General features: G+C 52.5%; 1 protein-coding gene across 1 annotated transcript in view; it reads right to left on the bottom strand.

The window, feature by feature from the left end:
* Window positions 1-26154, bottom strand: part of DNAH17 (dynein axonemal heavy chain 17) — a 169318-nt gene that overhangs the window by 19814 nt on the left and 123350 nt on the right. The window contains exons 56-70 of the mRNA XM_064369408.1: window positions 23749-23982; window positions 22517-22681; window positions 20137-20232; window positions 19774-19991; window positions 16306-16513; window positions 15874-15989; window positions 13048-13240; window positions 11870-12105; window positions 10808-10930; window positions 8948-9152; window positions 7355-7519; window positions 6929-7069; window positions 6063-6233; window positions 2201-2323; window positions 1305-1498 (exon numbers count right to left, since the gene is read on the bottom strand). Of these exons, the coding sequence (XP_064225478.1) occupies window positions 1305-1498; window positions 2201-2323; window positions 6063-6233; window positions 6929-7069; window positions 7355-7519; window positions 8948-9152; window positions 10808-10930; window positions 11870-12105; window positions 13048-13240; window positions 15874-15989; window positions 16306-16513; window positions 19774-19991; window positions 20137-20232; window positions 22517-22681; window positions 23749-23982 (2588 nt within the window). The remainder of the gene's footprint in view (window positions 1-1304; window positions 1499-2200; window positions 2324-6062; window positions 6234-6928; window positions 7070-7354; window positions 7520-8947; window positions 9153-10807; window positions 10931-11869; window positions 12106-13047; window positions 13241-15873; window positions 15990-16305; window positions 16514-19773; window positions 19992-20136; window positions 20233-22516; window positions 22682-23748; window positions 23983-26154) is intronic.

Genomic DNA, 26154 nt, shown 5'->3' with positions numbered 1-26154 from the left:
TGGAAAAATGAAAAGGGAAGAAGCCAGACAGGCCACAGGTGCTCCAAGACGGACCAGAGGCTCGTTTCTGTGCCAAACTTCACCTCCTTCCTTCAACAGCCTGAACTTTCAGCACGGAAGGTTTCAGGTCTGGAGAAATCATTGGTGAAATCAGAACGGTTCTCTTGCAAACTAGCCACATGAATATACTTTGATTACATTTTGCCACCAAGGGGCTCAAAGTCCTCACATGCTGATGGTTTTACCACTGTTTTCTCCCCACAAAACATCCTCAAAGGACCCCATTTGTACGGCCATAGTGCACATTCACATCCACAATTCACATTTTACTTTTCTTGGCTGGGCACAGTGGCTCATGCCTGTAATGCCAGCACTCTGGGAGGCCCAGGCGGGTGGATCACCTAAGGTCAGGAGTTCGAGACCAGCCTGATCAACATAGAGAAACCCTGTCTCTATTAAAAATACAAAACATTAGCCGGGCATGGTGGTGCATGCCTGTAATCCCAGCTTCTCGGGGGGCTGAGAGGCAGGAGAATCGCTTGAACGTGGGAGGCAGAAGTTGCGGTGAGCCAAGATGGTGCCATTGCCCTCCAGCCTGGGCAACAAGAGTGAAACTCTATCTCAAAAAAAAAAAAAAATTGGCCAGGCGCGGTGGCTCAAGCCTGTAATCCCAGCACTTTGGGAGGCCAAGGCGGGTGGATCACGAGGTCAAGAGATTGAGACCATCCTGGTCAACATGGTGAAACTCTGTCTCTACTAACACAAAAAATTAGCTGGGCATGGTGGCGCGTGCCTGTAATCCCAGCTACTCAGGAGGCTGAGGCAGGAGAATTGCCTGAACCCAGGAGGTAGAGGTTGCGGTGAGCTGAGATCGCGCCATTGCACTCCAGCCTGGGTAACAAGAGTGAAACTCCGTCTCAAAAACAAAACAAAACAAAACAAAACAAAAATTACTTTCCATCTAGGAGGCTTATGTGGGGAGTCTTTTCTTCCTATCAGGTATCACAGGGCACCCTCCTGAGGTTAGTGAGAGACAAGGGGCTCCTCTAATGATGTCTTAATGTTTGAGACATTAAGGGTTAACATGAACTCAGGACTGGAGTCGCCAGCCCAGGGTGGAATCCTGCCTCTGTCCTGGAAGAACTTTGTGTGACATGACTTAGCCTCTGAGCCCCGTTTCATTCCTCTGTAAAATGAGGAGAAGAAAAAAGTTCAGGGGATCAACTCGAGTCTGCACTGGGTCCAGCAGAGCAACTGGGCAGAGTTTCCATCAGGCCTGACCCTCCGGGGCCGCTGACACTCACCTGACGGCGTAGGTCATGCGGTCTGGCCTCATGCAGCGCACCATGCACAGCTTCTGCAGCGCCGTCTTGTTCTTCCACTCCTTGGGGAAGATCTCCTTCTCGGGGGCTTCCGACTTCACCAGCTTCTTCCAGCGCTTGGCAGATCCTTCGATGTCACTGTCCAGGTTTTTGAACTCATCCATCTCTGAGAGGGCCTAGGGGTGGAGGCAGCGGGCCCTGTGACTCTTCCCACTTACCCGGGTCCCTAGAGCCTTCCTTTATAGTTCATTGCAGGAGGAGAGGACACTGGGGCCCTGGGATAAGAAAGCCCGAGAGGCCTGCCACCAAAGCACCAGCTGTCCGTGCCCACCTCGCGCAGCCCAGGACAGTGCTGGGAGCCTCCTCGGTGGGGTCCAGTCTGGGGACATGAGGCGTGGGGGCGCTAGGGGCTGCTGCTCTAGGGGTCTCCGGAAACGGGGCCATTCTAACTCAGAGGACAACCTTCTTCAGGTCTTTTTGAACAGACCTTGAGACGCAGGGGTCCCTGATTATGTCCAGGAATCCAAAGAACAACGTTTTCACTGGGCACTTCCCTACACTGGGAGGAGGGGAGGCTGGGGCAGGCGGGGGGTGGTAAGGGGAGGGGAAGGACACACCCTGGGGCCGCTTCTGGCTGGCTGTGTCCAGGCCTCAGGGACCTAACACATGTCACATTCCCCGTAGGAATGCAGAGCTATCTGTGAGTTGGCGGCCAGCCCGTCTTGGTCTCTGTCCCCATCTGTGAGTCCTCCTTGCTCTACTGAATTTTGCGGGCCACGGAGCCTGGTATTCCGGCCTTGTGAACACCTGCAGCACCAGCCGGAGAGGCTCCACAGTGGGAAGGAAGCACACACCGTGTGCGATGTCTAAAGACAAACCTTGATCCCGCCCCAGCCTTGGTGCTGCAGGAAGTCCACCGGTGAGACCACCCCAGCCTTAAAAGGGAACCGCAGGAGGAAATCCAGCTCCACCGGGTTCAGCTCCTTCTTCATGGACAGGACCTGGGGGAACACAGAGGTGGACACACTTAACACGGCCGGTCACGCGTCGGCAGCCCTGAAGACGCGCGGACCGAGAGAGGAGTCCACACTCCTGGCTTGCAGGGGGAGCGCTGTGCTGCCTCTTCGGGTTGAGACTAAATTTTGTCTTTACCTTGTCTTGCTTTTTAAGTTGTGGTGACATACACACACCACAAAATTGACCATTTGCCCGGACGCGGTGTAATCCCAGCACTTTGGGAGGTGTAATCACGCCTGTAATCCCAGCACTTTGGGAGGCCTAGGGGCGTGGATCACTTGAGGTCAGGAGTTTGAGATCAGCTTGGCCAACATGGTGAACCCGTTTCTATTAAAAATGCAAAAAAATTAGCTGGGTGTGGTGGTGCATGCCTATAGTCCCAGCTACTGGAGATGCTGAGGCAGGAGAATTGCTTGAACCCAGGAGGCAGAAGTTGCAGTGAGCCGAGATCATGCCACTGCACTCCAGGCTGGGCAACAGAGCCAGTCTATCTCAAAAACAAAACAAAACAAACAAAACAAGTTGACTCTTTGAATCACATTTTAGTGTACAGTTCTGTGGCATTTAGCACCATCTACTTCCAGGAATTCTGTTATCCCCTTACCACCCGCAGCCTTAAGCAGTCACTCCCCATCTCCCCTCCACTGCCCCGTCTCCCCTCGCCTCTGAGAGCCGCTCATCGCCTTCTGTCTAGGGATGTACCAGTTCCGGATGCTTCCTACAAATGGAAGCACACGATGTGCCCTGTTTGCATCCAGCATCTTTCACTTAGTGTGATGCTTCTGAGGTTCGTCCACATGGTGGGTGAGTCAGAACGCCCTTGCGCTGTGAGGCCGAGTAGCATCCTGTTCTTGAATATAACCACACTGGGTCCTCCATTCATCTATTGATGGACAGCACGTTGCTTGGCTATTGTGAATTGGCTGGCTTTTTAAAAATTTTTTATTATTTATTGTTATTTTTTTGAGACAAAGTCTTACTCTGTCTCCCAGGCTGGAGCACAGTAGTGCAATCTCGGCTCACAGCAACCTCCATCTCCTGTGTTCAAGTGATTCTCTTGCCTCAACCTCCCGAGTAGCTGGGATTACAGATGTGTGCCACCACACCTGGCTAATTTTTGCATTTTTAGTAGAGAAAGGGTTTCACCATGTTGGCCAGGCTAGTCTTGAACTCCTGGCCTCAAGTGATCCACCCGTCTTGACCTCCCAAAGTGCTGGGATTACAGATGAGAGCCACCACACCCGGCCTTGTTGTTTTTTAGAGACAGGGTATCGCTCTGTTGCCCAGGCTGGAGTGTAGTACTGTGATCATAGCTCACTGCAGCCTTGAACTCCTGGGCTCAAGTGATCCTCCCACCCCAGCCTCCCGAGTAGCTGGGACTACAGGCATGCATCACCTTACCTAGCTATTTATTTTTTGTAGAGATGGGGTCTTGCTATATTGACTGGGCTGGTCTCAAACAGCCTCAAGTGATCCTCTTGCCTTGACCTCCCAGAATGTTGGGATTAGAGACGTGAGCCACAGTGCCTGCCTCATCTGGCTTTTGGCTACTGTGAATGCTGGTGTACAGGACTCTGGACAGATGCTGGGCACCTGTTTTCAGGTCTGTGGGTGTGTGCCCAGGAGTGGAACGCTGGGTCCTGTTCCATGCCATCTTCTCACCTGTACATGCCGGCCCTCCGGACCTCCTGTGGGCAGGGTCTGGGCCACTTTGAAGTGGTGTACTGGGCAGCTAATCTGGCACCCTCTGTCTCAGATGGGCAGCAGGTAGCTGGGAGCAGGGGTCACGGCCACTGCCATCTCCTCAGTCAAGTGCCCAAAGGGTCTGTTTATCAGATCCCATACAGTTTCTTCCTGAGCTTGATGCTTTCTTTTGGTCAAACAAAACATTCTTTGGGCCTGAAGAGAATGCTTTCTACCCTGGAAAATCAGGGGGAGCACTGACCCCTCTTATCCCAATGACCTCTCAGCCAGAAGAAAATCTCACAGTGAACCTATGATTCAGAGATTCACATGTAAAAGGAACCTTCATAATATGGATCCTGTTGATTCAAAGTCTGAGTTTGAACTGAAAGCTAGGCTTAAGGCCGGGCGCAGCGGCTCATGCCTGTAATCCTAACACTTCGGGAGGCCGAGGGGGGTGAATCACCTGAGGTCAGGAGTTCAAGACCAACCTGACCAACAAGGCGAAACCCTGTCTCTACTAAAAATATAAAAATTAGCCAGGTGTGATGGCGGGTGCCTGTAATCCCAAGCTACTCGGGAGGGTGAGACATGAGAATAGCTTGAACCCGGGAGGCGGAAGTTGCAGTGAGATCATGTCACTGCACTCTAGCTTGGGTGACAGAATGAGACTCTGTCTCAAAAAAAAAAAAAAAAGAAAAGAAAGCAGCTAGGTTTACACTGATGCCCAATCTGTTTACAGTTAGCGTTGCCCAACCTGAGTACAGCGAGGCCCTGTCTCTGTAAAAACATCTTTAAAAATTAGCCAGGCATGACAGTGTACACTTGTATTCCCAGCTATAGGGAGGTTGAGGCAGGAGGATCACATGAGCCCAGGCGTTCAAGACCAGCCTGGGCAACATAGTGAGACTCTGTCTCTACTTAAAAAATAATAATTAAGAAAAACTAAAGAATTAGCCAAGCACAGTGGCGTATGTCTGTAGTCCCAGCTACTCAGGAGGCTAAAGTGGGAGGATTTCTTGAGTCCAGGAATTCAAGGCTACAGTGAGCTATGATTGCACCACTGCACCCCAGCTTGGGTGACAGATGAGATCCTGTCTCAAAACAGCAGCAGAAGCAACAGCAAAGACCATCCTTACAGCACAGTGTAAACAGAACTGCAGGGCGGCTGTGCTGCGGTCTGAACGCATTCCTCAAAAGGCATATGTGGGAAACTGACTCCTCAGTGCGGCAATGGTGCAGGGTGGGGCCTCGTGAGAGGCAGCTGGGCCACGACAGCACAGTGAGTGGCTTAATGCCATGATCCAGGGAGTGAGTTTGTTACACCAGGAGTTTGGCCCCTTTTGTGCTCTCTCTCGCCCTCTAGCCTTCCACCGTGGGATGACACAGCAGGAAGGCCCTTGCCAGATGCCAGCACTTTCATACGGAACTTCCTGGACCCCAGAACCATGAGAAATAAATTTCTATTGTTTATAGATTACCTAGTATCACATGACACTGGTAAAAAAAAAAAAAAAAAAAAAACGAAACAAAAAAAAAATATAGATTACCCAGCCTTAGGTATTCTGTTACAGCAGCACACAATGGACTAAGGCTGTTTAATCGATTTCAGAGAATGCAAATCTTTAACTATTTTAGCAGGACTGTATAAACAGGAGGAGTATTTCTTTATTCATACATTTATTTCTTAAGAAACATCACTCAGCCCACAGTGGGCTAAGCACAAATGCAGGCTGTTTACTCAGTACAACTTAAATGTAAAATGACATTTCCTTGTGAAATTCTCCTCACCGGACCTCCCCTTCACCAGCTCCCACTGGACCAAGGTACCAGCTTCCCTATTATAGACTCGGAGAGCCCCAGACTTGTTCCACATCAGACATCTCAGACTTCATAATCCCCTGGGTGTTGCTGAAATGTGGGTTTGAATTCCCCAGGTTCGGGTGGGTGCCCAAGAATATGCCTTTCCACGAAGCTCCCGGGGCACGCGGACGCTGCTGGTCCGCAGACCACACTTGGAGCAGCAACGCTAGACATTACCTGAAACGCAACTTGTGCCAGGAAAATGAGTTTGTCCCTCTCGAAGAGCCCCCGGGCTGTGTACATGTAGACGGAGTAGGTGATCTCATCCGTCAGGTTGGTCACCCGCTGCTTCACCTCGCTGGCAGGGGTGGTCCTCTGGATGGCTTTCTCGAACACGACGTTGAAGGCCTGGGGAGCCGCCACCGAGAGCCATGGAGGCGTGCAGAGATGGAGCCCGCCACCGCTCCCCGCCACCGCTCCCCGCCACTGCTCCCCGCCACCGCTCCCAGCCACCGCTCCCTGCTGCCTGTGGTGGCCCCCAGTTTGTTTTGTTTGAGACAGAGTCTTGCTCTGTCGCCCAGGCTGGAGTGCAGTGGCCTGATCTCGGCTCACTGCAACCTCCGCCTCCCGGGTTCAAGCGATTCTCCTGCCTCAGTCTTCTGAGTAGCTGGAATTACAGGCGCACACCACCACGCCTGGGTAATTTTTGTGTTTTTAGTAGAGACAGGGTTTTGCTATGTTAGTCAGGCTGGTCTTGAACTCCTGATCTCGTGATCCACCTGCCTCGGCCTCCCAAAGTGCTGGGATTACAGGAGTGAGCCACCACGTCCAGCCATCCGATTTGAGTAGGTGGGGGGTGCCTGGACGTACCAGGGGAAGAGCAGGGAGGAGGGAGCAGCCCGTACCCTCTCCTGGGAAGAGTGGGCAGAGGACTGATGGGGACCCCTAGCTCCCCCTTCCAGCCCCATCTGCAGGCTGGACCAGGTCTGCCCTCTGAGGGTGGCCTGGTACTGCCCAACGGCTGTGCAGGCAACAGGGCTGGCTGTGGAGCCTAGATGCAGCCCCGCCTTGAGGGCGGCGCCAGCCCCAGCTGCAGAGCCCACCTTGAGGGAGAACTGGTAGATGGGGTTGACTTTGTTGAGGTCGCTCAGGATGAAGTAGAGCAGAGACGCCCTCTCCGCGGCCGGGCGGTAGCTCTCTCTTGCTTCGTTGATTTTAACTTCTGTAATTTTTGCCTCCACCACCTTGACACAAACAAAAGGGGCTTGAACGATACAGCAGACGGGCAGTGCCACGAGCAGGTGGGCTCATTCCCAGCCACCACCCGGGCTCCCTGGGAAGACACCCAAGGGCTCTGAGCGGCAGCTGGGTGCAGGATGGGAGCCCAGGCCCCTTCTCCTGCCCTGGACGCACTCGGGCACCTGTGACTGAAGCTGCTTTTCTCCCTGCTCATGGGGGAGGCGCCGATCGCCCGCTGCCCAGCCTCCCGTGCCCCGGCAACCAGGGCGCATCGCCGAGGCAGCTCTGACCTTCTCCTCGATCTCAATGGCCGTGTGCTTGGTGGTCTCCAGATTCTCCACCAGGGCCGTGTCTCCCAGGAAGTTCCCCGACGCAGCTGACAGACGGGCCAGGAGCGAATCTTCTAGCTCTTTCAGAACAATCTTAAATTCATTTTGAGACTTGGTGAGGTTCGCCTGCAAGGGGGGGTGCAGTTGGCACCACACGGCCTGGCTCTGCCCACCGGGCACTTGGCCCTCCCCCGGGTGGCCGTGTAGCTGAGCCGAAGCCCAGGCTTTGAGCAGGAGGAACGAGGTCAGGGCCTGAAAGGGGCGGCAGAAGCGGAGCCCCTCTGGGGAGCAGAGCGTAGAGCCGGAGAGAAGCAGCCCCACCTCAGTGCATCAGCAGGCCCAGGGTTTCGGTTCTGGGAACTTCCAGAATGGACTGGTGTTAGAAACGGGTCTGGGTGGAGGCGGAGCAGAGGGTTTCTGTGAGGGTGTGTGGGGAGCACAGCGTGCAGCCAGAGGGGCATAAACACCGCTGCGAAGATGAGCCCAACACCCACACCCCCTCACCAGGGAAAGAGCCAGTGCATCTCCCAGAAGGCCCATGTCCCGGCATGTAAAATTTCACGTGAAATTCATATAACATAAAATGAACCATATTAAAGTGCACGATTCAAGAGCACTTAGTGCACTCACAATGTTACGCAAACACCACATCTGTCCACTTCCACATTTTCTTTTTTCTTTTTTTTGAGAGAGAGTCTTGCTATGTTGCCCAGACTGGAGTGCAGTGGGTGATCTCGGCTCACTGCAACCTCCGCCCCCTTGGTTCAAGCAATTCTCCTGCCTCAGCCTCCTGAGTAGCTGAGATTACAGGCGCGAGCCACCACGCCCAGCTAACTTTTGTATTTTTAGTAGAGATGGGGTTTCACCATGTTGGTCAGGCTGGTCTTGAACTCCTGACCTTGTGATCCGTCTGCCTCGGCCTCCCAAAGTGCTGGGATTACAAGAGTGAGCCACTACGCCCAGCCTCAGTTCCACATTTTCAACACCCCTGAAGGAAGCCCCATTCCCACTATTCTTCATTCCCCGTCCCTCCTGAGTCCTAGACACCCACTAGTCTGCTTTCTGTGTGGATTTGCCTATTCTGGACATTTCATCTAAACAGAATCATGCAACGAGTGCCCTGCTCCCAGCCTCGAGGCTTCCTGTCACGGAGACTACAGGGGGAAGAACAGAGACGGGCAGGCCAGAGACATGGCGGTCGCAAGGGCTGGCAGCCAGGCCATTCTCTCCAGGCAGCGCTTCGGAGCTTAGAGCCCTCTGAGGACCACAGTGACTCGTGCTCTTTAAGCAAAGCGGTCATGTGATTTAGAAGTAAATTTGGGAGCTGGAAGAGGGGGCAACTGGGGAAGGAAATGACCCTTTCTGTCGTATGAGAAGCTGCAATGCCACAGGGACACGTTGCTTCAGAGAGAAGCAACGACACACACGGGGCTGGCAGCCCTGGCCGGGGACCCTCATGGTGACCGGGGACCCACACGGGGACCCACACGGAGACCCGCCCCCTCTGCGTGGGACAGCCCCGCCTCGCGTGTGACCCGACCTCGAGGCGGTTACCTTCAGCTGTTCTAGATCTGGGCGTTCTTTGGCCACCACAGCGGCCAAGAGTTGGTCCTCCAGTCCGTCCCTGGTGACCAGGAAGTTGATGAGGGTGCACTGGGCCTGCATCTCCGGCTTGTAGTGCGGGTTGAAGTACTTGGTGTGCAGGATCAGGCGGAACTTGGGGTGGTACTCTACCTCCTTGTCGCCGATCTTAATGTACCTGGCGGGTGGTGGAGGAAGGGAGAGGGGCCTTCGCAAGCACAGACCACCTTTCACCCCCGCCAGGCCGCCACCTCCAACTCCTCCTGCTCCCGGAAGAGCAGCACGCCTCTCCTCCTCTGTTCCTCCTCCCTGGCCCTGGACACGGGCCCTTCTGGGAGATGCACCTGCTCTTTCCTCTGTTATGGGGGCGGGGGGCGGGCTCATCTTTGCAGCGGGGTTTACGCCCCTCTGGCTGCACGCTGTGCTCTCCTGGGGGCCCCAGTAGAAACCCTCTGCCTGGCCTCCACACGGACCCATTTCCAGCACCAGTCCATTCTGGAAGCTCACAGGACTGAAACCCTGGGCCTGCTCATCCACTGTGCGGGGGAGGGGCGTGTCCCTCCGGCTCTATGTCCTGCTGTCCCCTCTTTGTAGCTGGGCTCACTTTGAGGGGCCCCTGGCTAGCTGCACCCCTCAGCACTCACACCAGGCTCTTCCCAGAGTCTAGGGCCTCAGCACGCTGACTTGCCACCCCTGTTCTGGGTTTCTGTAGGTGTCTCTGCTTTAAAGGTGGCGCCTGTCAGCTCTGACATTTACATTTTTAAAGTAGATTTAATTTTTATAATTATAAAATGAGTAATACAAACTCCATGCATCAGCTGATGAGTCAACAAACAAAATGTGCACAGCCACACAATAGTGGGATATGATTCTGCCATAAAAAGGAATGAAGTACTAACACATGCAACCACACGCATGACCCCAAAAACATGCTAAGTAAAGGCCCGATGCAGCGGCTCATGCCTGTAATCCCAGCACTTTGGGAGGCCAAGGAAGGCGGATCACCAGAGGTCAGGTGTTCGAGACCAGCCTGGCCAACATGGTGAAACCCCATCTCTATTAAAAACACAAAAATAAGCCAAGTGAGGTGGCATGTGCCTGTAATCCCAGCTACTTGGGAGGCTGAGGCACGACAATCATTTGACCCCAGGAGGTGGAGGCTGCAGTGAGCAGAGATCGTACCACTGCACTCCAGCCTGGATGACAGAGCCAGATTCCATCTCAAAGAACAAAATGAAACAAAACACTGAGTAAAAAGAGCCAGACACAAAAAGACACATGTTATGTGATTGTATTCAGGTGAAATGTCCATAAAAGGCAAATCCACAGACACAGAAAGCGGATTGGTGGGTGTCTAGGGCTCAGGAGGGAGCGGAATGAAGGATGGTGGGTATGGGGCTTCCTTCCGGGACGGAAGTGGATGGATGTGGTGTTTGCACAACGTTGTGAGCGTATGAAATGCTCTTGAATTGTGCGCTTTAAGATAGTTAATATTTTGTTATATGAATTTCACATGAATTTTTAAAGGTTAACACATGCCCAAAATTTGCAAAATACATAGGAACAGAAAGAAGAAAGACATCACCTCTAAGCCTCACCATCTGGAGGTGATTACTGATAAAATGCTGGCGTGGATATTGATAACTGGGATGTGGCACCTCTTCACAACCTTTCCTCGGGAGCTGGGGCTCCTTCCCGCCAGTTGGCATTTTGTCAAAGCCCCTGCTGCTTACCAGGCAAGCAGAGGAAACTCCGGGTGTTTCCTCGACACGCACACGCCCAGGCCCCGGCCCTGATTACCTGGCTCAAGCCACGGAGGTGGAAACAACTCACTTTCCCTTTTTAATCATGTTCCTGCCCAGGAGCGGGTCCAGCACGGGGTCCACAGTTTCGCCGATGTTCTCAATGAGCAAGGTGTCCCCTTCCGAGATGGCCTGCTCGATGATGTCCAGGTAGCTGCAGGCACAGCGCGGAAGTCAGTTCACAGCAGAGGGGCGCGCCGACCAGCAGCCCCCGCCCTCTGAGCGAGACAGTGCCAGACGAGGGGCGACCCGGGAGTCCAGAGCTTGTTCCCACCAGCTCGCCCTTTCCTGAAAGGAGCTGAGGGTCTCCTTTGTAAACCGCCCCGTGCTCTTATGGGAATGGAGGTGAAAATGGAAGCAGTTTTGTTTATTTTGAGACAAGGTCTCATTCTGTCGCCCAGGCTGGAGTGCAGTGGCATGAGCAGGGTTCACTGCAACCGTGACCTCCCAGGCTCCAGTGATGCACCCATCTCAGCCTCCTGAGTAGCTGGGACTAGAGGCATATGCCACCACACCACACCCAACTAGGTTTTTTGTTCGTTTTTTATAGAGATGAGGTCTGTGTTGCTCAGCCTGGTTTCAAACTCCTGACCTCAAGCAATCCTCCTGCCTCGGCCTCCCAGAGTGCTGGAATTGAGGTATGAGCCACCGTGCCTGGCCTAGAAGCAGCTTTGAGTAGCTTTATGGCCACAGAGGCAAACGTTGTCATATCCACACCTCACTGGATTTTCCAGCACCGACAGGAAGGCAGGCAGAGCAGCACTGCCCCTGAGCTGTTCTAGCCCTTTTTTCTCATCTGTGATGGGAACACAGACCATCAGAGCCAAGAACATGACCAGCAGCCAGCTAATGGCCAAGCAGGAGGGAACCCCAGGCCTGAGCCTCCGACTCACTCTCCTTTCCCTGCAGGAGCAGCAGGTGGTGGGGAGAGGGGAAGAGAGCTCCTAATTTCATTCCTTACTCCTGGTGCTGCTCCCCCTGCCAAATTTAAAACCTGTGGGCCAGTACTTGTATTTAACGACCCACCCCTCCACTGAACAGGTGTGCAATTGGGGGTGGGGGGCTTCGGCCCAGGTCCTGCCCCTGCACACACCTCTTCTGTCCCAGGCGGATGGCTTTCAGTCCACTCCCATACTTGTTTTTGATCCACTTGCTTCCTTGGAGCTGGGCATCCACGATCAGCGGCCAGCGCTCAGTGTTGCACAGGATGGTGGCGTTCTCGGTGGACATGCGGTCGCTGGGGAGGCCCTGGTTGTTCCAAGTGGCCACGTCCGCATCATCCGTCAGCAGGCTCAAGGGATCCAGGCCACTGGTGATCGGGATGGGGACCTGCCCAGGGAGGCACGCTTTCTTAGGCGGAGTGATGCGACCTTATCACTTACTAGAAAACAGCTCTCCAAATAATGCTCTGATTCTGCGGTTAGGAGCGGACCAGCAGGGTGACCCGGGAGAGAGAAGCCAGCCATTTCCATCACTTCGGACAGAGCAGCTTTGTAACTTGCCAGAAACAATGTCAGCACAGCAACACCAGGCCACGTTCTTTTTTTTTTTTTTCCCGGACAGAGTCTCACTCACTGTGTCACCCAGGCTGGAGTGCATTGGCACGATCTTAGCCCACTGCAACCTCTGCCTTTTGGGTTTGAGCGATTCTCCTGCCTCAGCCTCCTAAGTAGCTGGGAATTACAGGTACCCGCCACCATGCCCAGCTAATTTTTGTATTTTTAGTACAGAATAGGTTTTACCATGTTGCCCAGGCTGGTTTTGAACTCCTGACCTCAGATGATCCACCTGCCTCAGCCTCCCAAAGTGCTGGGATTATAAGCGTAAGCCACCACGCCTGGCCACTGGGCCACATTCTAAACCCCAAAGGGGCCAGAGTCTTATCACGGAAGCCAAGGTGCCATTTGGTTCTGCTTGCCAGGACTTCATCAAATTTCCTGATAGATGAACAGAACTCTTTTTTTTTTCAGATGGGGTCTTGCTCTGTTGCCCAGGCTGGAGTGCAGTGGTACAATCTCTGCTCACTGCAACCTCCGCCTCCCAGGTTCAAGTGATTCTCCTGCCTCAGCCTCCCTAGTAGCTGAGATTAAGTCACCCACCACCATGCCTGGCTAATTTTTAAAAAAATATTTTTAATAGAGATGGAGTTTCACCATGCTGGCCAGGCTGGTCTTGAACTCCTGGCCTCAAGTAATCCATCTGCCTTGGCCTCATCAAGTGCTGTCATTACAGGCGTGAGCCACCAAGCTCAGCCAGGACTCCACTCCTTACCTTTAAGTTATGGATGTAAGGGATCCAAAATTTCTCCATCAGCTCGTTTCGGTATTTCCTGGTGAAGTAGCCCACGTAGGACGCGAAGGCTGAGATGAGCAGGACGTCCCCGCACAGCGTGATCCCCTGGTGTTTGAAGCTCTCCACGGACTCAGCCCAGCGGACGTTTTCCGATGCTAACTCTCCCACCAGCCTGAAAAGGAATGAGAGGAAATCCAACACATCCGCATAAGTGAGAGGACCGGACCAGACGAGCCTCCGCCTCTGCACCTCCGTGGACCTTCAGAGTTTCACATCTGCAGCTGGCTCAGTGGTTCAGATGAAAATGCTTTTGGGAAGTTTTCGGGAAGAAACGCTTTAGAGAAATCCAAATCATACTTTTGGGCTGGGCACGGTGGCTCACACCTGTAATACCAGCACTTTGGGAGGCCGAGGCGGGCAGATCGCTTGAGGTCAGCAGTTCCAGACCAGCTTGGCCAACGTGGTGAAACCCCGTCTCTGCTAAAAATACAAAAATTAGCCAGCATGGTGGCAGGTACCTATAATCCCAGCTATTCAGGAGGCTGAGGCAGGAGAATTGTTTGAACCTGGGAGGCAGAGATGGCAGTGAGCCAGGATTGAGCCACCGCACTCCAGCTTGGGTGACACAGCATTTCATCTCAAAAAAAAACCTTCTTGGCAGCCGCTGGGAATGCTGTTTCCCTCCCCGGGTCTCCTGCGTTGACACCCAGCTATGGCTGATGCCGTCTGGTCACCTCTCCCCTGTGCTGAAGACGCTGCCAGACACCACTGAGCACCATCTCAACCAGCTGGTGACAGAGCCCGAGTAGGGACCATGGTGGCCACGGGACGATGTGGCATTCAGAGGGCACCTGGCCCTACATGGAGTGGGCACTGGACTCCACAGTGTGCCTCATGCTCCTTAGGCCACCAGCTTGAGGGCTGGTCCCTGACCCTAAATGACGCACCACGGGTCTGAATGCGTTGGCAGGTTTGTTCCAAATCCACGTCGCCCGTTAGGGCCACTGAGGTCTGTCTGTGGCACCATCTGAGCAGCTCTTACTTCCCAGTGACCTAGAGACCACTTCGATTTGGCAGGTGAGGTCAAATCCCTCGGACCCGGGGCACCACCCTGAAGGCCAGCCTCATGCAGCCTGGGGCATCACCTCACCACTGGCCCATCAGTGCTGGCCACACCGGGGAGGAGAAAACACAGCCTGAGGGCCTGGAACAGACTCAGCCCCAGGCTCTGCTGAGGCTCCCAGTGCTCCCTTGTGAGAACGGGAAAGGGCTACTGCCAAGTTGCATTATTCAGCAGGCAGCTGTCAGCCCTGCGGCTCCCAACACTGGGACCATGTCCTGAGATGTGCTCTGTGTATAAAAGGCATGAAGGGGCCGGGTGCGGCAGCTCACGCCTGTAATCGCAGCACTTTGGGAGGGTGAGGCGGGCGGATCACTTGAGGTCAGGAGTTTGAGACCAGACTGGCCAACACGGTGAAACCCCATCTCTGCTAAAAATACAAAAATTAGCCGGGTGTGGTGGCGGGCGCCTGTGGTCTCAGCTACTTGGGAAGTTGAGGCACCACTTCACTTGAACCCAGGGGGTGGAAATTGCAGTGAGCCAAGAACGTGCCACTGCACTCCAGCCTGGGTGACAGAGTGAGAATCTGTATCAAAAAAAGAAAAAAACACCACGCAGGATCTTAGGGCTCAGGATGAAAACAAGCACTGAAAACACCTCATTGATAATTTTTTTTTTTTTGAGACGGAGTTTCACTCTTGTTTTCCAGGCTGGAGTGCAATGGCGCGATCTCGGCTCACCGCAACCTCCGCCTCCTGGGTTCAAGCAATTCTCCTGCCTCAGCCTCCTGAGTAGCTGGGAATACAGGCATGAGCCACCATGCCCAACTAATTCTGTATTTTTTGTAAAGACAGAGTTTCTCCATGTTGGTCAGGCTGGTCTCAAACTCCCAAACTCAGGTGATTCGCCCACCTCAGCCTCCCAAAGTGCTGGGATTACAGGTGTGAGCCACCATGCCCGGCCCTCATTGATAATTTTTATATTGGTTATGTGTTAAAATAATAGTTTGGATATTTAGGGTTAAATAACATTATAATTACAACTGTTTCTTTGTACTTAAAAAATTTTTTTTTTGTACAGATGGGGTGTCACTATGTTGCCCAGGTTGGTTTCAAACTCCCACTTCAGCCCCCCAAGTGCTGGGACTACAGTTGCGCACTGCCATGCCTGGCTAATTTTTGTATTTTTAGTAGAGATGGGATTTCACCATGTTGTCCAGGTTGGTCTTGAACTCCTGACCTCCAGTGATCTGCCTGCCTTGGCCTCCCAAACTGCCGGGATTACAGGTATGAGCCACCGCACCCGGCCAGCCTCTGTACTTTTTAAATGTGGCTGCTGGAAGAGTTGAGATGGCAAATCCACATCTGTCATCTTGCTTCATATTCCTAGGGGACAGCACTGCTCTGGAGCCCCAAACCGTGATGTGACCTGTGAGATGACTGTCCACTGGCTGTGAAATGACCCTGGAAGCCACGTTGTGGGTGCCAGTGGGTTATGTCCGAGTCACGCCCCAGAGCAAGCCCCGTGGGACGCAGCGTCCCCAGCCAATGTGGTTACTTGGAACCATGCGGTCATATTTCGTGGAGGCCACGGTTTATCCCGATTACTCTGAGCTCAAAAAGTGGAAGTGGCAACCTGGCTGCTTCCACCTGGGCTCCCTCCCCTTCCTCCCAAGGCCCTTCTGTGGGCTAGTCCCTTTCGAGGGGGTCTGAGAGCAGGAGCGTGGTCCCGGGAGGAGCCGATACCTGTTCGCCAGGGAGATCATCCTGTTCGTGGCATCGGCCTCTTGCTGACACTTGATTTTCTCAGCTGTCGCTTTTTCAAACGCTGAGGTTAGGTTGCTCAGGTTGGCATTAAGTTCCTGCAAAACCAGGTTGGAAAGGTGCTGGAAACCCCCCGAGGCCTCCTAGCACCCTGTAGTGGCAGCAGGGCTGGGCGCTGTCAGCGCCAAGTATGGAAAAGGCTCCCACAAAGGCTGAGAGCCCTCTGGAGCATGGAGGCCAAGGACGCCAAGCAGCTCCCGGCACCATCTGGCCCTTCCCGCTGCCTGCATCCTCTCGCACTGCTCAGTAATGCTGACAGCGGGCCGCGCCGGTCCATTTTAAATGGAGATATTGACCGGCAGTGCGAGCCAGGAGCTCTGGTGTTTTGCGGGACGGGAGAGAGCCAGCACTTACAGCAATCTTGTTTTTGATCCGGGACAGCTTCTCCTGCGCCTCTGCCAGCTCTGCATTGGCCTCCTCCAGGGCCTGCCTCTTGGGCGCCACGTCACAGTAGACCTCATAGAAGCGAACGATGTTGATACACCAGGAGCACAGGCCGGCGGCGGCCGTGGACTTGGAGCGGATGAACTCGGGGTCAAACGTCGGGTTGCCTTGGTAGGGCCTGGCGAGGGAACACCAGAAGGCCGGAGTACTCACCCTGTTCTGCTCTGGCAAAGCAGGCCCAGAGAGGCTGAGTGTCTTGCCCAACGCGGCACAGCTCTGGAGGGACAGTGTTAGGATTCACACAGGCCGTAGAGGCCACCCCCCACCGGTTCCGCCTTCCAACTGGGCACTGGGAGACCAAAACTATCAGGTTACAGGGATGAGGCGCACAAGAGATGCTGCTGCCAGTGTCGCACTCTGCGGGGACAGCACAGGGACCAAGAAAAACACCCACGGTGCGGTTTAGGCCCTCCAGAAACCAGTGTTTTAAAAGATGACACCAACACTGTTAGATATGACCAACTGAACTGCCTGCAGAAAGAAATCCGAATGGGCAATTCAACATGTTTTTTTTTTTTTTTTTTTTTTTTTTTGAGATGGAGTCTCATTCTGTCACCCAGGCTGGAGTGCAGTGGAGTGATCTCGGCTCACTGCAACCTCCGCCTCCTGAGTTCAAGCAATTCTCCTGCCTCAGCCTCCTGAGTAGCTGGGACTATAGGCTCGCACCACCACACCCAGCTAATAATTTTGTTTTGTATCTTTAGTAGAGATGGGGTTTTACCACGTTGGCCAGGATGGTCTCGATCTTTTGACCTTGTGATCTGCCCACCTCGGCCTGGGCGCACTGGCTCATGCTGGGATTACAGGTGTGAGCCACCACCCGGCCCGAAATGTTAACTGAAACATCGTTTGAACTGAGGTTGGGAGCAGAGCCCATCATTTCTTGCCATGGTCTACTTATGCTGCCTGTAGGCTGCTATTAAAATTAGGGAGCATTTCCCAACACACACCACCCCGTGTGGGCAGAGGGCAGCCCAGAAGGTTGTGGGGTGATAGAAGGCAACATTCATGGAGGCCTCATTTATAACAGCCAAATGGAGACAGCCTAAATATTCACCAGAGCAGGAAAAGCTGAGAACTTATGATTACTGTATGGTAAGATCATACACAATAAAGTTAAGAAAATCAAATTTACTGGTTTTTTTTTTGGGGGGGGATAGGGTCTCACTGTGTCACCCAGGCTGTAGTACAGTGATGTGTGATCACAGCTCACAGCAGCTCTGTCCTCCCGAGCTCAAGTGATCCTCCCACCTTAGCCTCCTGAATAGCTGGGACTACAGGCACATACCACCATGACTGGCTAATTTTTAAAATTTTTTGTAGAGACAAGGTCTTTCTTTGTTGCCCAGGCTGGTCTCGAACTCCTAGGCTCAGGCAGTTCTCCTGCTTTGGCCTCTCAAAGTGCTGGGATTAAAGATTAAAGGTGTGAGGCTGGGTAGGGTGGCTCACCTCTGTAATCCCAGCACTTTGGGAGGCTGAGGCAGGCGGATCACGAGGTCAGTGGTTTGAGACCAGTCTGACCAACAAGGTGAAACCCTGTCTCTACTAAAAATACAAAAATTACCCAGGCATGGTGGTATGTGCCTGTGATCCCAGCTACTCAGGAGGCTGAGATAGGAGAATCGCCTGAACCTGGGAGGTGGAGGTTGCAGTGAGCTGAGATTGCTCCACTGCACTCCAGCCTGGGTGACAGAATGAGACTGCATCTCAAAAAAAAAAAAGAAATAATACTGTATACATACATTGATTCCACTTTCAGTTCTTACTTAATATTATCACACACAAAAATAATTTTTCCCTGTGTTATTAAAACACTTCTTAGCCAGGCATGGTGGTGCATGCCTGTAGTCCCAGCTAATCAGGAGGCTGAGGCACAAGAATCACTTCAACTAAAAAAAACACCTTAGAAAAAAGACTGAAAAGAAATATATCAAATGTTGATTGATAGTGGCAACACCCTAGGGTAGCCCTACAGGTGTTCTTGTTTTATTCTCTTGTACTTTATTGTATGTTTACGAGATGTTTTTCAGTAGTCCCACCCTCTTCCTCCCATATGGGAGCTGGGAGGTACTGGGGTCCTAGCTGGGGTCGCTGGGGTCACTGGGGTCATAGGGTGTGGTCCTCGGTGGGAGACAGGCCGGACACTCACAGAGTGGAGCACCCTAAGAATGCCAGCATGTTGACATTTATGGGGTCAAAGATGGAGTCCACATGGCACCCTTCCCAAGTCCCACAGGCCATCCCAGAGGGAGCCACTGCCAGTCCTGTCCCTCCAGATGAAGGACCTCTACGGTCAGGCCAGTGAAAGGAGGAAAGATGCATGGCAGGGCCTCAGGCATGTGACCATTCACCGTGCATGCCTGTCTGCACGTGTGTGCTTATGTGTGTACATGTGTGCTTATGTGTGCATTTTGTATGTATGGCATTCACAGGTACACGTGTTCACATGTGCATATATGTGTATACATATGAATGTGCACGTGTGCATTGCATTCATTGCTACATGTATTCATGTGCACATGCATGCAGACTGTGTGCACTGCCTTCATGTGTACGTTTATGTGTGCATGTACGTGCTTACATACATGTATAAATGTGTATGTGATGTGTGTGCATTTTGTACATATGTGCATGTGTGCACTGCATTCGTGGCTACATGTATTCATGTGTGCATACATGTGGATTGTGTGCACTGCATTCATGTGTACACACTTTTGTGTCCATGTATGTTTATGTACATGTATACAGCTGTATGTATGTGATGTGTGCATTTTGTACGTGTGTACATGTGTGCACTGCATTTGTGGCTACATGTATTCATGTGTGTGCATGTGGATTGTGTGCACTGCATTCATGTGTACATGTTTGTGTGCATGTATGTGTTCACGTACATGTATACAGCTGTATGTGACATGTGCATTTTGTACGTGTGTGCGTGTGTGCACTGCATTTGTGGCTACATGTATTCATGTGTGCATGCCTGTGGATTGTGTGCACTGCATTCATGTGTACACGTTTGTATGCATGTGTTTATGTACATGTATACAGCTGTATGTATGTGACATGTGTGCATTTTGTACGTGCGTGTGTGCACTGCATTTGTGGCTACATGTATTCATGTTGCATGCATGTGCTTGTGTGGTCAGCTGCTCTCACAGGGGCGACCTCTGTGGGGCCTGGCTGGCCTCTCTCACAGACCTGTGGCCCGAGGGTTCCTGCTGCTGAGCTTGTGTTCTTGGGGTGCTGTATGGGGAAGGGGCTACCTAGATTCTGAGCCACAGGCCCCGGAGGCTGGGGCCATGCTTCACCTCAGCACCCCACCTTGACCTGCTGGAGGATCGGAGGGCAGCCCAGACGCAAGGCCCAGCCCCAACTCACTTGAAGGCCTTCAGGCAGGCCTCGGGGATGTGCTCCTTGTCGAACCTCTTCAGGGAGTCTAAGAAGGTGTCCACCTTGCCCATCATGATCTTGGCCGCCTTCCAGCTCTTGTCCTTGGGGATCTTGCCCCCGGGTGCCGTCAGGATCATGACAGCAGCAGTGACGTTGACCACAGCGTCCGGGGGGGACCCGAAGGACTTCAGCTCTGTCAGGTTGTTCTGCAAGCCACAGACAGGATGGGTCCGATGGGAGTTTGCGTCAGGTCCAAGGAAGCCACTGTGAGTGCGTCACCACCCACGCCAACAGGGAAGGCCGCTTCCTCTCCACCGGGCCAGGGGTCCCCTTTCTTTCCTCCCCCTTTACCTTATTCAGAGTGTCCAGAGCCTCCTGCGCAGCCAGCAGGGCTGGTTCTGCTTTGGCCAGGTCCGTTTCACAAGCCTTTTGCTTCTCAGTGACATTCTGGAAGGAAGATGGACAGGAGAGGTCACTGAAGGTCTGTCCATCTGCCTGTGGGGGTGTGTGTGTGCCTGTATGTGTGTGTGCATCTATACATATGTGGTGCACGTGCATGCAAGTGTATGTGCATACATGCATGTGCATGTGTGCGTGTGTAGGCAGCAGTGGCAAGGGCTGGCTCAGCCCCAGCAGGTCTGAGCTCCACAGAAAGGCTGCCCCTCCGGCCCCTGCTCATTTGCTGCATTTGCTAACTGTGCTCCTTTGCCAATATCCCTCCGTGCGCACCTGGCCGCTGTCTGAAGCCCACTTTCCTCCCCTGCCTCCTCTGCTCTGCCCCACCCCCTCAGGTCAGAATGAGGAGTGCCTCAGCAGTGGGTGGGATTCTGGCACGGGAACTGTTCCTTCTACCGGCCTGAGCTTGCAAGACTGGAGGGGAAATCCAGGGGCCACCCAGACCACCCTGGCTTTTCGACCTTATTGTTTCTGGGGCTGTTTCATAATCCCTCTAAAATGGAACATTTCCGAGTGTACAGCTCATTCCTCCTCTAAGAAAGCAGAAACTCCTTTATTCATGCACAAGTTCATTCACTCACTCAGCAGACAGTGGGCAATGACTGGAATGCTCTTAATTTAAATAATTACATGGATGTGGGACTGATGACAAAAAAAAGCACCCAGGGAGGGGTGATCTGAAGTTGCCAATGATGCTGTGGGCCTCCAGGCTCCAAAGGTGAAGACGCCCCCACTAAGCAGCAGTTCTCAACCTCGGCCACCCCATAAACCAGCAAGGAGCCTGCTGGGAATACTCTGAACCTCTCTGTGGTGACTGAGCAACCCCACACTTCTGGAAGAACTGGCAAAACCCAAGCTATCTGAAATAACGAGAAGAAATTGTTGATTTTTAACCTGTAAATTCTCTTAGAATCTGGTTTTCCTGAAATGAGTTATTTGCTTTGTGATGCTTGTTACTTACTGTACCGATTGTAGTTGAGAAAATGAAGGATAATGTGAAATGCAGACATGTGACTTGTAACTTTGGCTCTGCTGAACTGTTCTGGTAAAAACAGGAACCCTGTGAAAGGGACTAACCACACAGCTTGACTGCTGGAGAGAAATGACAGCGTGTAACGGGCTTCCCGTTGCAGAGAACCTATACGTGGACATGTGATGGAGAGGCTTATTACCCGGATTCCTTTCCCAGGAAAGGCATATTGATTAGAGCCCTGGAAAGGGAATGCGACGCTTCTGGAGAGCCTATAAACGGACGCATGAGGGGCACCTGTCTCTGTGGTGGAGAGAAGGATGTAAAAGTCTTTCTCCTCCCACGGCTCCCCCAGGCCTGCACGGCGGCCCCGTCCTCTTGTGGTTCTTGTGGTCGGGCTGGTTGTCCTGTGTCAGATCCTGTTCCCCCTGTAGCTGTGAGCCCAGTATGTTCTTGCTGATCATCCTAAGTTTATGTTTAACCTCTATTCTTGCTAAGGTGTATGATTTCTATGCTGACACACAGAAAGTTATCTTTACATTGTTCTGCTTTTATAATACCACGTTGTGATTTTTGTGCACCAGTTTTTGCAAATGTATTCTTTTTGTGTGATTATCACCGAAACTTTGCATAACCTCACTCCCCCTCCCCCACTGAAAGAGCACCATAAAAAACAGGTTTTCAGGGGAACGTCAGGCATCCACGGAGCCGCATTATGTGGTGTCTCCCCTGGGCCCAGCTTGAAGGAAAACTTTCTCCTTGTCTCTCTTTTTCACTGACCACGTGATCACTTTGAGAGATCTTAAACCCACGTTGATGTATTGGGAGCTGGTCTTGCCAATAGAAGCCCACACCTGGCCAATGACATCCTACCCTCTGTGGGGGTCCAGAGCGGCACGTCCGAGGACCAGGCTCCAGTGAGGTCTTCTCAACCCCTCCCATGGTCACGGATTGAGGGCATCTCGTTAACATGCAGGCCCCATTCAGCAGAGCTGAGCTGGTGCCCGAGAACCTGCATTTCTCGCAAGCTCCTGGTAAGGCTGCCACTGCGCGCTGGGGGCTGAACATTGAGGAGCTGGGCTGCAGGGATGGGAGCTTTCCAAGGAAAGCCCACTTGTGAGCGGGGGCCCTCACCTGAGAGAGATGCCCTCCTTCCAGGGACCCGCTGGTTTAGGAACCTCATTCGTCTAGGTAGGTCTCAGCCTTTTCCGTGTCTGTTGGCGGCACGTGACCACATGGGGAGACCCGGGAGGCCTGGCCAGTGCCGCAACCCTGCTGAGGCCACACTGGGCTGCCTCTGCCTACCTTATTGATGACCTCGACCTTGACTTCTTCCTCGTCAGCAATGGCCTTCTCTTTGCTGACCTTCTCGGTCTCGATGCCGACCACCTGGATCAATTTATCTGCACTCTCATTCTTCTGCTTGAGCTCAGCCTCCTGAATCGCCAGCTTGGCTTTCAAGTCATCCACCTGGGGAGGGAGAAAGCAAGAAACGGCAAGCGTGGGCCACAGCCAACGCATGTCACCCTGCACATGAGGGGCAGACGGCAGGGCGGTGTCCGACGATTCCCAGTGACTCGTTTTGGAGGGTCTTTTCAATATCTTAAAAGTAAGTATTGATTGAACACTGACTGTGTACACGGGGTCACAAGTATGAGACATTCCTGGTGCTCAGAGGAATTGGCAAGGTGACTGAATAGAAAAACATGAACTGCAGCCTGGGCAACGCAGCAAGACCCTGTCTGTATAAAAATAATAATAAAAAAATTAGCCAGGCATGGTGGCCTGCACCTGTGGTCCCCGCTACCTGGGAGGCTGAGGTAGGAGGATCGCTTGAGCCCAGGAAGATGAGGCTGCAGTGAGCCATGACTGCACCACTGCATTCCAGCTTGGATGACACAGTGAGGCTCTGTCTCAAATGCCAACTGAGTTGCAGTGCTGAGCAGTCAGGGCTGGCCAGGGCCCTCCAGGCTGATGGGAGAGTGATGGTGAGAGTTTAGGGAGGCAGGGGTCCAAAAGCTCCCTCAGAAGCAAGTGAGAGGCCTTAGTTTGTTCATCACTCCAGCAGGGAGGTGGCGGCAATTTTCAGGCCCCCCCGCAGGTGTCAACGGTGGGCAATAAAGACGAAGGAGCCGGGACTGCACGATGGAGGGTGTTTGAAGCAGGTAGAACCCATAAAAATCAAAACGGCATACAGGAGAGCATCCAGGAAGCTTTTTGAGCCGGGCAACATAATAAGAACGGCATTTACGAATGAACAAATGCATTTTCACTGACTGCATTGGGCTTCGAGATCAAATCTCACCAGACACGGGACAGGAGCCATCACCTGTGCCAAGCACCCTCTGCATGAGCCATGAGCAGCACTGTGAAAGCGTTCTGAGTCTTTGCTATGACAGGTACACTAACTGAAAGCTTCCCGAAGGCAGGAAGCATGCTCATCTTACTTCAGGCAGTGCTGAGCCCCGGTGTGACCAGCCCACAGAAGCATGACAGTAGCGGGTCCTGGGAGCTGGCAGCTGCCCGCCGCCACCTACCTGGGAAGCCGTGCCCTGCAGCTTCATCAGGCCGTTCTCCAGCCTCTCGACTTTGGCAGCCAGCTCCGTTCTCTTCTTGGCCAGCAGGTTCTGGTACAGCTTGATCTGCTCCAGAAAGGTTTTGGGCGTGGTGTAGTTGTAGCGCCTCTCGGTAGCCAGGTACACCTTGGACATGTCATTGACGGTGGTGTGCACATAAGACATGAAAAGGCTGATGGAGGCCTTGACTTCCCGCTACAAAGACGAGACAGCTGGTCATCCCTGGGACCCCGTCCTGCAGATCAGCAAAGTGCGGCTTCCCAGACTCACTGGGGGCCCTGGACAAGGTGCCCCGAGGCCTCTCTCAACCTCAGTGGCTTCCAATGCCCAAAGGGGCTCCTGAGAGCAACAGATCCTGGGGCTCTTGTGGACATTTCACCATGGAAGGGTTTAGCTCAGTGCCTGGGACACAGGAGAGCTTGTTACCATTATCTCTGATGCACACATGTGTACATGCGCACATGCACATGCATATATACACACGCACTCACGTACCCATATACACGCGCAGATGCACTCACATACCTGCATCTATACACGTGCACACACATTCACATACCCGTATCTATACACGTGCACACACATTCACATACTCGCATCTATACACATGCACACACATTCACATACCCGCATCTATACATGTGCACACATTCACATACCCGCATCTATACACGTGCACACATTCACATACCCGCATCTATACACGTGCACACACATTAACATACCCGCATCTATACACGTGCACACTCATTCACATCCCCGCATCTATACACGTGCACACACATTCACATACCCGCATCTATACACGTACACACATTCACATACCCGCATCTATACACGTGCACACATTCACATACACGCATCTATACACGTGAACACACATTCACATAACCGCGTCTATACACGTGCACACACATTCACATATCCGCATCTATACACGTGCACACTCATTCACATACCCGCATCTATACACGTGCACACATTCACATACCCGCATCTATACACGTGCACACACATTCACATACTCGTGTCTATACACGTACACACACATTCACATACCCGCGTCTATACACGTGCACACTCATTCACATACCTGCATCTATACACGTGCACACTCATTCACATACCTGCATCTATACACGTGCACACTCATTCACATACCCGCATCTATACACGTGCACACACATTCACATACCCGCATCTATACACGTGCACACTCATTCACATACCCGCATCTATACACATGCACACTCATTCACATACCCGCATCTATACACGTGCACACACATTCACATACCCGCATCTATACACGTGCACACTCATTCACATACCCGCATCTATACAAGTGCACACACATTCACATACCTGCATCTATACACATGCACACTCATTCACATACCCGCATCTATACACGTGCACACACATTCACATACCTGCATCTATACACGTGCACACTCATTCACATACCTGCATCTATACACGTGCATACTCATTCACATACCCGCATCTATACACGTGCACACTCATTCACATACCCGCATCTATATATGTGCACACATTCACATACCCGCATCTATACACGTGCACTCATTCAGATACCTGCATCTATACACGTGCACACACATTCACATACCCGCATCTATACACATGCACACACATTCACATACCCGCATCTATACACGTGCACACACATTCACATACCCGCATCTATACACGTGCACACACATTCACATACCCGCATCTATACACGTGCACACTCATTCACATACCCGCATCTATACAAGTGCACACACATTCACATACCTGCATCTATACACGTGCACACTCATTCACATACCTGCATCTATACACGTGCATACTCATTCACATACCCGCATCTATACACGTGCACACACATTCACATACCCGCATCTATACACGTGCACACTCATTCACATACCCGCATCTATACACGTGCACACTCATTCACATACCCGCATCTATACACGTGCACACACATTCACATACCCGCATCTATACACGTGCACACTCATTCACATACCCGCATCTATACACGTGCACACTCATTCACATACCCGCATCTATACACGTGCACACTCATTCACATACCCGCATCTATACACGTGCACACTCATTCACATACCCGCATCTATACACGTGCACACACATTCACATACCCGCATCTATACACGTGCACATATTCACATACCCGCATCTATACACATGCACACACATTCACATACCCGCATCTATACACGTGCACACTCATTCACATACCCGCATCTATACACGTGCACACTCATTCACATACCCGCATCTATACACGTGCACACTCATTCACATACCCGCATCTATACACGTGCACAC

The sequence above is a fragment of the Aotus nancymaae genome, unplaced genomic scaffold (assembly GCF_030222135.1).
Source record: "Aotus nancymaae isolate 86718 unplaced genomic scaffold, 86718_ANA_hifiasm-v0.15.2.pri h1tg000089l, whole genome shotgun sequence".
Taxonomy (NCBI): Eukaryota; Metazoa; Chordata; class Mammalia; order Primates; family Aotidae; genus Aotus; species Aotus nancymaae.
This window is presented reverse-complemented; position numbering and strand designations above follow the sequence as displayed.